We start from the raw sequence: 15882 nt of genomic DNA on the forward strand, positions 1-15882 counted from the left end.
CTTTGAAAACAAAACAGTCTTTTGCCATTCCTTCTGATTGCTTTACCAGAACTAGTTTATAGGTAAAGTTACCACAAACTTTTATTACAGAACTTAGAGAGAAATTTAGATGGAACTGGACTGGAAGCTTGTTTTCAGGTGACTGCCTTTCACAGTACTGGAAAGATCTTTTATAGACTTTTGGGAATCAGGAGGGTAATCTGCTTTCTGATTGGATTCGAGACTCATTCCGCAGAAGCAGATTTATGCCTGGTACCAAAACCTAGTTCAAAACCATGACTGAAGAGGTCTTAGGCCGTAGGTTAAACTAGGCCATAGTTTGAAACTGCGTATTGCGATTTCACTAAATTGGCATGGCATCAAGCTGCCTTCTAAATACTTAGGTTTATACCCATAGACAAATGCTGCTCTCAGCCTGTATCGAAGAAGCTTCTCTTTGCAATGAATGGTGGTGAATGCAGAAGATTATGATGGTGCAGGTGCTGAGAACACATGATTGCTGTGTGCTTAGCTCCAAACAGAACATTAAGAGGGTGAACCACACCCTCTAAAGTTCCAGGGACATTGTGGAAGGAGAGGTAGAAAGAATGTCAGATATAGAGAAACAACTGTGAAATGTCTGAAGGACATCACAGCTATTGCATCCATGATCATAAAGGTCCTGTGACTGTCTGTTCTGGGCCTATACAAGATTAAGCCTGGCAACAGCTCATCATGAGTTGGAGAGAAACTCAATGGGCCCCATCTTCCCCTGCTGAACTTTTGGCTTCTGAGGTATTCTAGGGAGAAGAAGTTGGTCACATAAACAGCACTGGTTAAACTCGGAGGATGGGGTCCGAAAGCAAGACAAAGAAAACTGTGAATACAATGCAGAGAAAAATGTAGAGCTCAATAAAAATCAATTTAAAAAGTTAAAAAAAAAACAATGTGGGAAAGTACTTTTTAAGGAGGATGAAGGGCTGGTGGGAATGTAAGGAAGATAAGAGAGTCTGGTCAGTAAGAGAGACAGTAATCCCAATCTATTACACATATGCACAAAACTTTTAAAGAACAAATCTAGTAAAAATACAAAGACATGGCTGAAGATGTGGCTCAGTGGGTATAGACACTCACCTCACAGCCTGACAACCTGAGTTCTAATCTTGAAACCTTCATGGAGGACAGAGAAAACTGGCTTCTCCAAGTAGTTCTCTGACTTCCACATCCCCACATTAATTAAGATTTTTCTAAACATAGCCAACAAAACAAGACAAGAAAAAAAATAAAAGAAAAAAGTCTATAGGAGATTAAGGATGAGGGAGTCACTTGGTATTCTTGCTGCTAGTTTTCAAATGTTTGCTCTGTGCCGACAGGTGGTTTAAACCCATGGCTAAATTATGGATACGTCTCAAATCCAGTAAAAGATTTTAAACCAGTTAAGAATTTTTTTCTTGAATTTACAAATATTGATGACTGGAAATATGAGTGCAAAGAGGACTCAAAGTATTCGTAAATAGAAGGTTTCTCAGTGAAACCTTAAATTGTACATTTACTAGACCCCAAAACATGCTTACCACAGAGCTAGTCCTGAGAATTCAGGGGCATGAACAAAACTGGGAGCTAGCTTTGCTGGTTTGAGCTTTAAAACAAAGATCTAGAGGAGCAAGATGAAGCATTTTCAATAACATTAAAGATTTTTACCATTACCAAGTCATTACCAGTGACTTGCAATTAATATAGATGATACACAACTGTGTTCCTTCGAGTTGTTAACTAAACGGACCAATTTGTGTGTGAGATATTTACGGGAATAAATGTTAGAAAAATTCATGTTTTTCTCTAAAGATGTCTCCAGTGATAGAACATATACTTTGAGACTAAGAAAAAAAACCTATGACATAACAACCTCAAAAGGGACACCAGATATTTATAACTACATATGTTAAGGTAATCTAAAGTATTACAAGCCAAAGCCAACTAACTCTTCACAGATGTGCAAGAGGAGATCACAGCATGTACTGCCTAGAGAGTGCAGAAAGAGTTACAAACATGTATAAATATTTAGAAAATATTATTTAGCCCATCTGTAGCTCTTATATATGGCTAAGTAAACAGAACTTGTTTTATTCATTATTTCTACGTAAATTTCAGTATAAGTCACAGTGTGTTTAGTGGCTAGATGTATGTTGAGGCAAGTTTTGAATGTTCTGGCAACTTTTTCATGGAATAATTAGATACTGAAGGAATTAATTTTCTAACGTTGCGAGGACAGAAGAGAATAAAGAGAATATGCGGGCAGTGATCTGGGAATTCCTTGGAGACCTTTGAGTTGCTTTGGAAGAACCTTCTAGTCCATTATCCAAATACAATACCTTTTTGGTATCATGATAAAAGCTAAATATGTCTGCATTCCTCTAATTAACTCAGAGCTCTGCTGTTGATAAAAACGTAATTCATGTGTATTTTCAATATTCTTGCTCTTACTCTCTCAAAATAGCTTATTGTAATACAAAGGAATATAGGTACATTGTCACACACATACACAAATGTCTCATATTTCTCTGAACTCAAAATAATTTGCTTTGTTCAGCACAGAAGCCTTTTCCCAATTGAATTCAGTAATTCAGTCAGTGAAGAGCTGGAAGCATCCTACAGCATATTTTGTTGTTGGAAGTATTTTCCATCTTGCTGTTTTCTCTGCTTGCCTGTTCCCAAAGCTGTTTTTAAAATAACCACTCTGAGGCTTAATATTAATTAGATACTCTTTGTCCTATTAACTCAGGCTTCTTATTAACTACCTCTTACATTTTAAATTAACACATTTCTCTTACTTTGTATTTTACTATGAGGCTTGTGGTTTGTTACCTCACATCTTGATTCTTGAGTGGCTGCATAGCATCTGCTCGACTCTGCCTTCTTTCTCCCAGCATTCACTTTAGTCATCTCACCTAGTTTTATTCTACGCTGTCATAGGCCAACACAGGACCCATTCTTTTCCCTAAATATTTACAACTGCTAGAAGAACTAACTATTTTAACGACTACCTTACATGATTAAATTCTGCAAAATAAGTATGGTTTATTTCTAAGGGAAATGGTGGCTCTGTGGAGACATTTGAGACAACCTCAAGAAAAGGTAAATCTGCAAAGGACATTTTTGAAGACCTAGAATTTTACAAAAAGAAATAAATATAATTAAGAAGATTCAGAGTGAAAGGATATGAGCACAAGGGACAAAAATAAAGAAATCAAGTCTCATATGCTCCGTTACCTAGGAGAGCCCAAGATGTTAGAGGTGCCCAAGTCCTCGGGTACCTGTTGAGAAGAGCTGGTAGAGAAGGAGTGGAATCTGTCCAAAAGAAATAAGTGTGTTGCAGACAAAAAAAGATAAATAGAGTTGGAGACCTGAGTGTTTTGACATCAGGCATAGAGATGCACAGGTTGGAGTTTGCTCAACTGCCTTTTGGTCTTGTTTTGGTCCAGTATTTCCTTACTATGCTCCCTTCCATGAATTTTGGAATATATATATATTTGGAATATATATATATATATATATATATTCCAAAATATATATAAGGGCACAGGATATATATATATATATATATATCCTGTGCCCTTATATGTTGGAAGTATGTGATCTGCTTTTTTATTTTGAGCTTGACAGGTGATTACAGTTAAGAGGTTGTATGAATCTCAGAAGATAATGTGTACTTTGGACTTTGACACATTGCTGAGACGGTGATAGGCTAGGGGACTTTTGAATTTTCTCTAAATAAATTTTATGTTAAGATATTGTTAAAAGCTTTTGGGGGACAAGGAGTGCAATGTGGATGTTTAAATGTAATTTCCCCTCATAATCTCACAGAGAGTGTTACTATTAGGACGTATGAATTGTTGAAGTGGGTATGGCCTTGTTGGAGAAAGTGTGTCAGTGTGGGGTGGGCTCTGAGGTTTCCTATGCTCAGGATATCACTGTTTCAATTAAGTTCTGGTTGCCTCCAAGATGTAACACTCTCAGCTCCAGCACCATGTCTGCCTTCCTGCATACTTGCTCCCCATCATGATGGTAAAGAACTGAACCTCTGAAACTGCAAGCAAACCATCTCAATCAAATGTTTACTTTATAAGAGTTGCTGTGCTCATGATGTCTCCTAGAGCATTAGAAACCTTTAGTAAGATACCACGTAATTGGATCCCTAGGTACAAAGGTCTTGCTCCCAACTAAGGCAGGGCTGCTGATCCAGGGCCTCTAATGGAAGGCAAATGAGAATGTTCTCATGATCTTTCAAATGAAGGGAGTGTCTGGTGCAGAATGAATGATACACAAGCGAATGGTTAACACTTTTATTTCAAAAACCAAGATTTGTACATAACACTTTCTGAGAAAATAATTAAGATACTTTAATTAAACAAACCCTATGTTTTAGACACTATAAGAATATATAGAAAGGTTCATATGAGAATTTACTCAAACTTTCAAACACAATGCAACACAATTGGCTGGTTTAAGGGTATGATTTCTGTCTTTCACAGAATGAAGACTTTTCTGAGATTTATTTATTCATTTTTATTAAATTCCACAGCCTTGATATACTTTACAAGGGCTTTATCTTTTAATGTGGAATATAGGTTATGCATTGATTAATTCTTCAAGGGTTAATTGTGCCATAAACAGTGTACTTTTCTTTTTAGAACCAACAGAAACCAAATAACACTAGCAGAGAAAGGAAAGGAACCACCAAAAAGTCCCGTGTTGTTTGAGTAGCATAGACAGTCTCAGACTCAATCAGATTCTGCCCTGAAAACTGTACTTGCCCCCAGTCCCTGAAAGCAGACAGTTGAACAAACTGGGGTGTGCGTGTATGAATCCTTAGAGCTCACTATTTTACACGTTTGCCTTCGGGAGAGTGTCTTAGGCTGAATAGCTAACCAATTATATTAGAATGAACACAGTCGCATACCCATTAAAGGACAAAGATTTTCCCTCTATTACAAAAACCTGATTATCACTTTTCACATCAATTACATATGATACACACATGGTAGAAGTGAGAAAACACACATGCGACCTTTGAAATTCTGGTTCCATATAGGAAGCACCTTCCTGTTTCCTGAAAGAGTGCATCTCTAGGTTAACGCTAGGGTCTGTCTTCTTTCAGAAACAACTTGGTATATGGCAGTGTTTAGCAGGGTATGAAGCTCCATTCGTGAGATCCTCTGTCCCTTGTAAGTTAGTGCAGTATTCGTTTTCACACCACCCCACTTAAACCTCAGCACTACTATGCCTACTACAGTTAAAGAGGTTGACTCAACACCTCCAACACCCATGCGCCTGCAAAAAAAGTTTCAATTTTGTAAAGCTAACACTCATTATTCATTATTTTAATATGCCATAGAACTTTCCATTTAGAATTTTCCCTAAAATATATATTCTTCTCATGAAGCTGTCATAAAAAAAGAAGAGAATATCTTCTCTTATTTCAAAATCATCAAAGTAGATTTTAAAAAACTACTTTCCAAACCCCAGGAGTAGTGTACTCAAAGGGCAAGCACATCATTTATCTAAAAAAAAAAAATAAATGAGTTTAGAAAAGTCAAATTTGATTCATTTCTGAAGATTGATCAGTATTACCCATGAATCCATTGTACTGAAAAGTAGTGCCTGTTAGCACAGGCTGTTGCCACACAGCTAGGCTGAAGCGTGGCAGAGCCCACTCTTTCAGATCCTAAAATCCTACAGGCCGGTTCTTATAATGCTCTACAGTCGTTTCCCAGTGCAAAGATGCTGCAAATTGTTGAGAAGCTGCTGCTGCCCGAGTGCCCTTCTGAACATAAAGTATTCTATGGATTCAGAATAAGATTTTGGCACAAAGTCTGCTTGCCCATTTATAGAAAAACTCAACAATCTGCGTAAAAGTGTTTGTTCCCTGTAATCATAGATGCACAGCAGCATGGGTAAGTTATGTGGCATTAGGGCAGCAATGCGTTTGTGGTTGTTTTGAGCATTCTTTTGGTCTAGATTACTGTTCTGCTGAATAACTATTTTATTATTACTATGCCAGGACAACTGATTGCGGTACTGAATTTGTAATTTTAATCATCTTTTTCCTGGGAAAGCTAAATTATGTCTGCATTCTTTTCAAAAGCTTTTATTTTTAAAGCAATTAAAGTTATTGTTGATTGGTATTTAGCATCCAATGTTCCTGGAATACTAAAGGAATACACTTTATACATAATCTTCCATTACAGAACATTGCTTGAGAGCAGCTATTTGATACAACAGCATTCACTTGAGTTTTCAAACCAAAGAACTAAAATTACAGCAATTTCACTTGAAATCAATAAATCCATGCACAGGGTTATGTTCAACAGAATCACTAACTGTTATTTGTTATTCAAAGATGAATGAATCAATAGAAAAATAGAACTGATAAATCATTAGCACTTTAACGCAGAGCAGAGAGGAAAGCTGATAAATCATGCATTTCAAGCACACGTTTCCCTGATGGTGTGTTTGAAAACATAAACGTGCAGTGATGAGACACAGATCAGTGTGACTGAACTACACTGAGGCTGTCAAAAGTATTCCATTTCATAGGAGAGCCTCAAATAAACACTATGGGAAGTAATAGTTCCACAATTTCTTTAAACAACCAGGGACCCAAACCGTGCCATGAACACCTTAAAGAGTGATCTAGGCCATTATTTCCAACATTTGAAAGGTCATAGAGATGCGATTGGAGTGACCGAGTAGTAAGGGGCTAATTGCATGCATGATTTGCTTCCATGAGCTCAACATCATTGCAGGTAGCAATTTACCCAAGAAGGGAGCTGATGCAGTCATTTACCTTCTTGAAGTACACTTAGCAGACCCATTAAAAATTAGAGTCGTATTTGGCAGGGGGACCAAATAGCCATGAAATTGGCTATTGAGCTTTGTTCGTGTTGTATAATTTACTGTTTTTGAATGGTGAACATTTTAAATACAACAAGTGGGTAACTCACTCTTTTCCAACATTTTGCTTTTTACAAACTCAGAAGAACTACTATTTTCTGATTCTTTGGTGGGAAACAGGTTCATTAGGCACATAGTTTAAAACATCTATTTGGCTACTTAGTGTGATTATACATCTGTGTCTAGATTCTCATGCAGAAATGACTAAGGCTTTTTATATTATCACAGTTACTGCCAGTAATGTATTTCCACTCATTTTATTGGAATTAAAAACAAAGCTAAACAAAAAAAAAACCCATTCTCTATTTTTTAGTTCATGAAAAATCTTATGTCTGATATTTTAATGTCCATTCAGAAGAGTAAAGATGTTGAAGATACAGCATGGTATCATAGCAACTACTTAATAAAATCTCTGATTTAAGCTTCTCCTTGAGCCACAGGTCTAATACCATGGATACACTCACTAATTATAGCAGGGCAAGGGATGGCAGTTTTGCACGTTGGATCATTGCAGCCTACGTATTAGTGCTTGCCAACGACAGCAATTACATAAAGAATTTTTATTTTCCATCACATTTCTTTAATCTCTCACAGGTTTTCCCTCACAGTTTGTAAATGGGACGGGGATAAGATGTGAGTGGGAGACAGAAAAACCTATGGGAATGCATGCAACTAAAGTATGCGGTCTCACATAATATTCACTCCCACTTGTTCATGCAAAGATGCCTATAAAAACAGAGACGATAAGTTTTCTAATAGCCAAATTTTACATCAACTCAACAGAAACTGTTAATTCCATGGTCAGAGCAGAAGACTTGAAATGACTCAAAGTGTTTCATGGCCTGTACTATTTAAATTTCTCTTGATAGAGGGTTACTCCTTGCTTCGGTTTCTTCTCCTTTTGATGAGAGAGCAGAACAACCCAGTTTTGGGGGGAGGACCCATCAGCATTGGGGCTTGGTTCTTGTGTGTAATTCTTATCTAGGAAAGAGGAAGACAGAGGAAGATTGTTATGAGGATAAAATGTCAAGTTCTGGGGAACTCTGCAACTATACTTCATGAGTAACAAAAATAACACAAGGCTAAAACTCCATTTCAGAGTTTCAAGATTTCAAAGATATTTTAAGGAGGGCTAGGATATACATTTCAGTGATACCCAAACACTAACCCAAAGGAAAAATTAGCTGAAGTCACGATTTCAATATGGCCTTACGTCTAACCTCACGCGTCCTACAGTCTCCCAGAGCTTTTGCTTCAGACTGCATGATTACCCAGTGTCATTTCTTCAACATCAGTCATGTATTATTGAAACAGGAAAAGATACGCCATTACTGCATCAAGAGTCCTGACCATGGCCCAGCAATAGGAGCTGCTTAACATTAGGCAAGCCTTATTTATCTTTTTAATCAGATTGTTTCTCTCTTTCAACACGAGCTGCAAGGCTTCATTTCCAAACAATCATTAGAAATGAAAGTCAAAAGTTAACATGCATGAAAGGTCAGAAATGATCTTTCTAATTTGTTAATTAATTGGTAATACAATAGAATCAGACGCCGAGAAGCCGCAGACACTCAGAGGCACTGTTCTAAAGCGACTCATGTTGATTTCTGTGATATGAAACTAGGAATCACCTTAAATGAGACAACCTTAAAGTAGATTATGTCTGCAATTTTCTCTAATTCAACTCTAAATTAGAGAAGACATTTTATGAATATATGCTATGCTCAAAGCTAATTGAAAGCAATTATCAAAGTGGCATTTTGTCTGTGACTTTAAGATACATTGTAAGATAATAAATGATTCTCATTATGTAATAAAAAGGTCACATCTTGCCTTTGGGCTACTGACGCTACGAGTTTTTCAAAAGCAATCTGAGACATTTTCTTTAGCGAACTGCGACTAATACAAGAGCCATCACTTATTAAATATCAGTTGTCACCTGCGCAGCATCCGCACCAGAGATGAGTATTCCTTTCAAAAAGAAACAGCACCTCATTAAAAAACTGAAAAAATATATCTCCGAAAGTGCATACCTGACATTTTCAGGTTAAAATAAATCTCCTTAACTTGTCATTCACTAATAGCAGTGAAGCAAAGAAAATAGATGTTTGTCATGGGAATCATATCATTAAATCAGCATTAGGACTTTTGGAAAATGAAAATTCACATTCTAGAAAGATACTTTAAAAACTGAATGAACAAAAAACTTTAAACATGTTGGAGGTAGACTTTGCTAGAAAAATACAACTATTTTAATTATCATATTTGTAAAGGCCAATAGACTAAGCAAGGCCAAAACTCTCTGGATGCTGAGTCTATCTTATTTTTGTTGTTTGTTATGAAGTAAAAAATTGATTGCTGTCAGTTCATATGTCAATATTCTTACTACATATGTAGATTACAAATGATCTCTACCAAACTTTCCCTATTTTAGGTTTCTTCCACACTGAACCATTTTTTAATTTGTTCTCTTTAGTCATGTATGTATGTATGTATGTATCATCTATCTATCTATCTATCTATCTATCTATCTATCTATCTATCTATCTATCTATCTATCTATCTATCAATCATTCTACCTATTTTACATCCCGGCCACCAATGCCCTTCCCCCCTTTTCTCCCTGCTCCCCTAATTCCCCTCTGTTTGCACCCACCAATCCATTCCTCCTCCATTTCTGTTTACGATAGGGAGGTCTCCCATGAATATCAACATGGCATACATGACAATACATGCCATACATGACAATACATGATAATACATAGTAATACATGACAATACACAACATATCAAATTGCAGTATGACTGAGTACCTCCTCATGTATTAAGGCTGGGCGAGGTGACCCAGGATGAAGACTAGGGTCCTAAAAGCCAGTAAAAGAGTAGAACACATTTTCTATTCCCACTGTTAGGAGTCCCCCAAGAGGACTAAGTGACACAATTATCACATATATGCAGAGGGCCACAGTTAGTTCCATGTAGGCTCCCTCGTTACCAGTTCATTCTCTGGGATCCCCTATAATCTCAGGTTAGTTGATTCTGTGAGATTTCTTGTGGTGTCCTTGCTCCCTCTGGCTCCTACAACCCTTTCTCTCCTCTTCTGCATGATTCTCCAGTCTCCACCTAGTTTGGCTGTGGGTCTGCACCTGTTTAAATCAGTTACTGGATCAAGCCTTTCTGAAGACAGTTGGTCTAGGCACAAATCTATGCATATAGCACAATATCAATAGGCATCATTACATTGACTTTTTCCCCCTCTAGTCCTGTTTGGTTTTATCCTAGGTCTCCGGATCATCCAGCCTATGGGAACTGTGCGCTAGGCAGTGCCAGGGGTGGCACTGGGTTTTAGTCTGAACAGGCCATTGGTAAGTCACTCCTTCAAACTCTAGGCCACCCTTACCCCAGCACATCCCAAAAGCAGGACAGACTATAGGTCGAACGTTCTGTGGCAGGGTTGGTTTCTCTCTCCCTCCACTTGAAGTCTTTCCTGGTCACAGGAGATGGTCAGTTCAGGCTATAGCTATGACCATCCCTGTAGATTTCTGGAAGATTCCCTTGCTAGCCAGGTTTTTACTGACCCTAAGATGCCCTCCCCCTTCCAGTAGGTCTTTTCCAGTACTCTTTGCCCTAGTTTGCTCCTCTCAACCTGATCGCGTGTTCCCATACCTGCCTGCACTCAGTTCACTCAAAACACCTCTTATATTTCCCTTTCCAAGGGAGATCCCCATGTCCTTTTTGAGGCTTTCATGTTACCTAGCCTGAGAGGCTGAGGCAGAAGGAATATGGCTACATTCAGTCTCAAATAGACAGCAAAAGCCAAACCAAACTAAAGCAACCAATCAACGCACTGACCAACAAACAAAAAAGAAAGCCATTTCCACTGATTTGAGGATGATGGTGGTGGTAGAATATGCCTGTAATTCCAGCCCTCAGGAGGCTGAGACAGGGAGACAGCCTGCTAGAACCAGTCTCACATACCAAAAAGAAATAGAAAATTCCGTTTAGAAACTTGGAGGTAGGAGGAGACGGAGTGGGAGAGGGAGAGGGAAAAAGTTCAAATACAGTTACTCTCTAACTGGGAACAACATCCCTACTGAATACCACTTGCTAGAAAATGAAAGCCACAGTATCAGAAATGGGTTATTTCTTTTTATTATTGGCCAGGGTTCCCAGACAACCCCATCTCCTGCAAATATTATAAGACATTGCCATTCTTTTGGGCTACCTTCCAGAACTTGATAAGTCCTCACATAAATGAGTCATAAATTAAGAATAGCAGCACATACGTACATAGTTTCTACATGGAGACTAAAATTTTTATTGCACATTAGCAAAAATGCATAAAGATGTACTGAGATTTATTGTGGCAGGGTTTCTGTGTAGTGCTTTGCATGATGCTGTTGAATGCTGCTTCGTTCATTCACCTCTTTGAGTTGACCTCAATTTAAAGTCATTCATATACAAATAAGCAATCTTATGGAAAAGTAGAGAATTGAAGAATTATTTCATAAAGGTGACAGAATAAGGAGTTTATACGTTCCTGTGTTCAGAGCAGAAGGTGAATGAGGTCTCTTCACCTTAGGCATTGGTGCTTTCTTGAAAAATTTACTGATACCTAAGTACAATAAGAGAACAGACAGGACAGTTCTTTTTAAAATTTATTTCTAAATATCATTTGGCTCAGGTCTTTGTTAAGTATTTACCTGGTTTCCTGTCACCTAGCATCAAATATTTCCACCTACCATTATTATGAAAGGTAGAATTTACCTTGTTTTTGTAGTCTGAACACAGGCTACTCAGCATGCTTTACTTTGAGTCATATCTGTTTATCTAAATTCTTTTTTAAACTGTTTTAATTGAGCTAAGTGCTTTTCTCCACTCTCCTCTCTTCCTCCTCCCCTTCTACTCTCTTCCATGATCCATACCTTCCTCAATTCACTCAGGAGATCTTTTCTTTTTCTACTTCCTATTTAGATCCACATATGTCTCTTTTATCTATTTATCTAAATTCTTAAAGCATTCTGATAAGACTGGAAGAGAGACAGGCTTTTTTTCTTAAAGGAACTCTCCGATTGCTAGAGGTTCAATCTGGAACATCTCAAAAGGCATTAAATGTTTTCTTAGTAACATGTGGTGGTGTTTGGATGCAGTGGAATTTTTGAAGGTGGGGTCTTGTAGGAGGAAGCTAGGTCATTGATGGTGTGTTGTTGAGCTGATATTGAAACATATGATCCTTTCTCTCTTTTTTGTTTAAGGCCTGCTTTTCCCTCCTGGTGTTAGCTCCATTGTGTTCTGTACTATCACAGACTCAACAATTGGACCATGGGCTATAGCTTCTGAAGCTGTAAACCTTTTCTCTATATATTTTATTTATCTTGAGTATTTTATCAAACTGAAAGAAAGCTGGTTAGCATATCCACTTTGAGAAGACTAACTCTTTCTGTGATTTTTACTATTTCCTTTATCTGATTTTGTTCCCATCCTTCCTAAGATGGATGTATCAACATTCTTATGTTAAAGGCCAAATAAAACTTGGTTTTTGTAATCTGAATAATACATTTATTTCTAAGTTCAAGAGCATAATTTGAGGACTGATTTTTCCTGATTTCCCCTTACTATTTATCCCCTCTTTCTCTTTCTATCAGCTACATTCCTGGAAGGCTCCTCCTTTCCGACGACAACTGCAAACATGAGACAGTGGAGTGTTGCATGTGTGTTGTGCATTGGGCTGCAGAGATGCTGTCAGGAAACAATTTGTCATGATGGAAGCCGCATTTCATTCTCATCAACATAGTTAAGGATTGGGTAGCAGACTCGAGGCAGGGCAATCAGAAGGCCAGGCAAGATAGTGATCCATTCAAGAAGTAAACTAGACTTTAGTTATGGGAGTGCCAAACTGAACTTGGCAGGGCAGAGTCAACAGAAGAGGAGGAGGTATAGCCTATGCTATATGGTGATTTGGTTGTGCTGGTCTTTGGAAAAGGAGAATGCTTTTAAGTCTTCTGTGCCTCTAACCTCGAATTGCTATGTGTGACATTATAGAAAGAGAGGTACTTTGTGGCATCGGTGACAGCTGGGAAGTTGGTGATGTCAGTGTTGAGTATGACACTCTGAAGGAGAGGTTCAACGTCTTTGGATTTGTGGGTATGGAGTTCAGAAGGAATATGCAAATTTAATGTGCCCATAATAATGTGAGAATAGATTCCTGCCATCGTAGCAAGTGTGAAATGTATATATATGATTTTTTTTAACAGGTTAGTATTGGCATTTCAGATTGAAGCAAGAGAATGCCATCCTGTGACAGACGTAACTACAATACACAAGAGAAGGAAGAGTAAACACTAAAAGGAAGTGTGACCCTATTCTAATCTGCCTTCAGTGTGAGCTAGTCCTTATTTTTACATAGTATGTAACTTCCAAAGCACATGTGCTTGAAGGGCTTGCATGCTGAAATTAGTTACAATGGTCTGGGTATAATGTATGTAAGCTAGTAAAATGTTTAACCTAATTTGAAATATTTAAATTCTGCTTGAGAGCTGTATGTTGCAGGATGTTTAAGCAGATGTCCACACAATCGTGAGGATGGCAAATGCCCATGCTTCTGTGAAGGGCTACATGGTGCTTTTGGCTTTGTGAGCTCTGTGGTCTTCATCTGCTCCACTCAACATTGCTGCTGTAGCTCAGCGTAGATTTTGGACTATGTGAAAATCAATGAGTATGACTGCTCCAATAAAAATTTATTTATGGAAACTAAAATTTAAATTTCATAAAATTTTCACATTACGAAACATTACTCTTTTTTATTTTTTCCCTTACCATTTAAAGATCTGAGAACCATTCTTATAGGCAGCTATATTAAACATAGGCATAATTTAGTGACCTTTGATGCAATTAAGTTCTATATTGAAAAAAAACAATGCTGAACTATGAGTTACAAAGTGAAACCTTTTTAAATTTAAAAATGTTATTTAAAATGATCAATAGTTGTGTGATGAAAATAACTTTTAGTGGTTTATCTTTGCTGTACTAAGTACCACCATTCAGAATTTCTTTAGTGAAAAATTTTCAATTGGAACATATGCTAGCAGTCCTCAGGTTTGATAATATACACATTGATTATGTTTGGTTTCATTGAATAATGTCTTTGATGCTCATGGTTCTATACTAGGTTAAGCTTAATAACACCGTGGTTCTTAAGATTTAGCTCAGCAGACAGCAGTTTCCTTTATAAATATTCTTGCCAAGCCTAGCCAAAAGTTTCTTTCCTTGCTTCATCTCTTTAGGAATTTATTATCACTGAGTTTATTCCTCTGCCTTAGAAATGAATGGAGTGTCCAAAGCAAAGGAAATAACATAAAATATCTGTCGGGAGAGCTTAATTTCTCAATTATCTGACATAGTAAAAGTTACCTAGTTTGATTTTGGAATAAGATTATATCCTTCCAACAATGGAAACTCTTTTAAATTCAAGCATGCAAAAAAGCCACATGACAGTGGTGGGGAACGTGCCTATAAAATTTTTGTCCATAGATGCCAAAAGAGAAAAGATAGACAGACAGACAGACAGACAGACAGACAGACAGACAGACAGACAGAAAGATTGAGGGAGGGATGGCAGGAGAGACAAAGCAATGAAACAACAACTTTCTAAAATATCTTCCCAGCTTCCTCATGCTTTCATTTTCTGGAATGATGACAATTTCCAAATTTAATGTTCTCTTTAATAGCATCATATTCAAAGAAGTCAGTGCAAAAATTTAAAACAAAATTTCTCAAAAATGAAGTTGCGGGTCTTCCTTTCTAATGTAATTCACAGGAATTTTTAAATATATATGAAAAAAGAAACATTTTTTTTTCTGATGACAATGAGCTGAAGGATAGTTACATACCTCATACCTGGATTTGAAATCTCTTTTATGATATAAATTTAGTTTATCATTCAAAAATATTTTATACCTTTAATTGGTTTCCAGGAAGTTCAAAGATATTTTTAAAGCATTTTTATTATTCCAGTGTCACTAGTGAGAATTATATTGATGCTTATTCCAGGAATTTTCAAATCCATATTCTTATGAGAAAACACTACTAACAACAGGATAGAAAAAAATAACACAGAAAACTCCCCTCTCCTGACTGTAATAAAAATACATTCACAATTCATTTCTCGTGAACATACTTCATCTCAAATTTTCTGTATGGTCCTTATCATTTAGTAAAGCCAAAGAAAAGCAAGTACACAAACCAACCAACCAACAAACAACATGGACTCCAGGACATAAAGTAAAGTCTGAGCTTGCCATGGTCACTGGATCCAACCAGTTTTTATATTCTGGTCAATGGAAGCTCGAATATAACCAGCAAGTATCATATGATGCTATAGATGTTGTCTATAGGACAACTAATACTAGCTATTATTTTCAGCAGCAATTTCTTAATACTTTTAATGTAATCATTTGTTTTCCAGTGAAAAACACATTCTGACAACCTTTCAAGGATAAAGATGTCCAAATTCCTTAGCTGTCACTGAGACACTGCATAGTATGGTTACCTGCTTTCATTCTGGTGTCTGGGGGTACCCCTACCACGTGCTGGTTCACCTTATGCAAAAGGAATATGAGAAAAATACAACTGTGGGGAACTGGCTAATTATTAAAAGCATTTTTTTTTTTCTGGAACCAACAGTTTTCAGTTCCTAAACTCAGTCATGCCCTAGCCCATGATGGGAATGATCAGAAAATCTCAGCCTTTAATGTTAAGGCTCTTCGAGTTAATACAATTTTGACATCCCATCTGTTACAGAACGTCAGTTGAATGATGTCATGATAGTTGACCTTATCAGCAATGTGTCTGGTGCCTTGATGAGTGAACACACTCTAGTTAGCCCAGATTGAAGGGGCAGAGAAAGGGCAAAGACCGGTCCTTGGAGACAAGAGTGGTTGGAGAGAGAGA

General features: G+C 37.3%; 1 protein-coding gene across 9 annotated transcripts in view; it reads right to left on the reverse strand.

Moving 5' to 3' along the window:
* Nucleotides 1-4308: 4308 nt before the first annotated feature.
* The window catches only part of Dgkb (diacylglycerol kinase beta), a 594132-nt gene continuing 582558 nt past the window's right edge, over nt 4309-15882 (reverse strand). For all 9 annotated transcript variants that reach the window (XM_013347831.2, XM_013347829.1, XM_026782456.1 and 6 more), the window contains one exon: nt 4309-7914. In XM_013347831.2, the coding sequence (XP_013203285.1) occupies nt 7807-7914 (108 nt within the window). In that variant the 3' untranslated portion in view covers nt 4309-7806. The remainder of the gene's footprint in view (nt 7915-15882) is intronic.

Source organism: Microtus ochrogaster, chromosome 1, assembly GCF_000317375.1.
Source record: "Microtus ochrogaster isolate Prairie Vole_2 chromosome 1, MicOch1.0, whole genome shotgun sequence".
NCBI lineage: Eukaryota > Metazoa > Chordata > Mammalia > Rodentia > Cricetidae > Microtus > Microtus ochrogaster.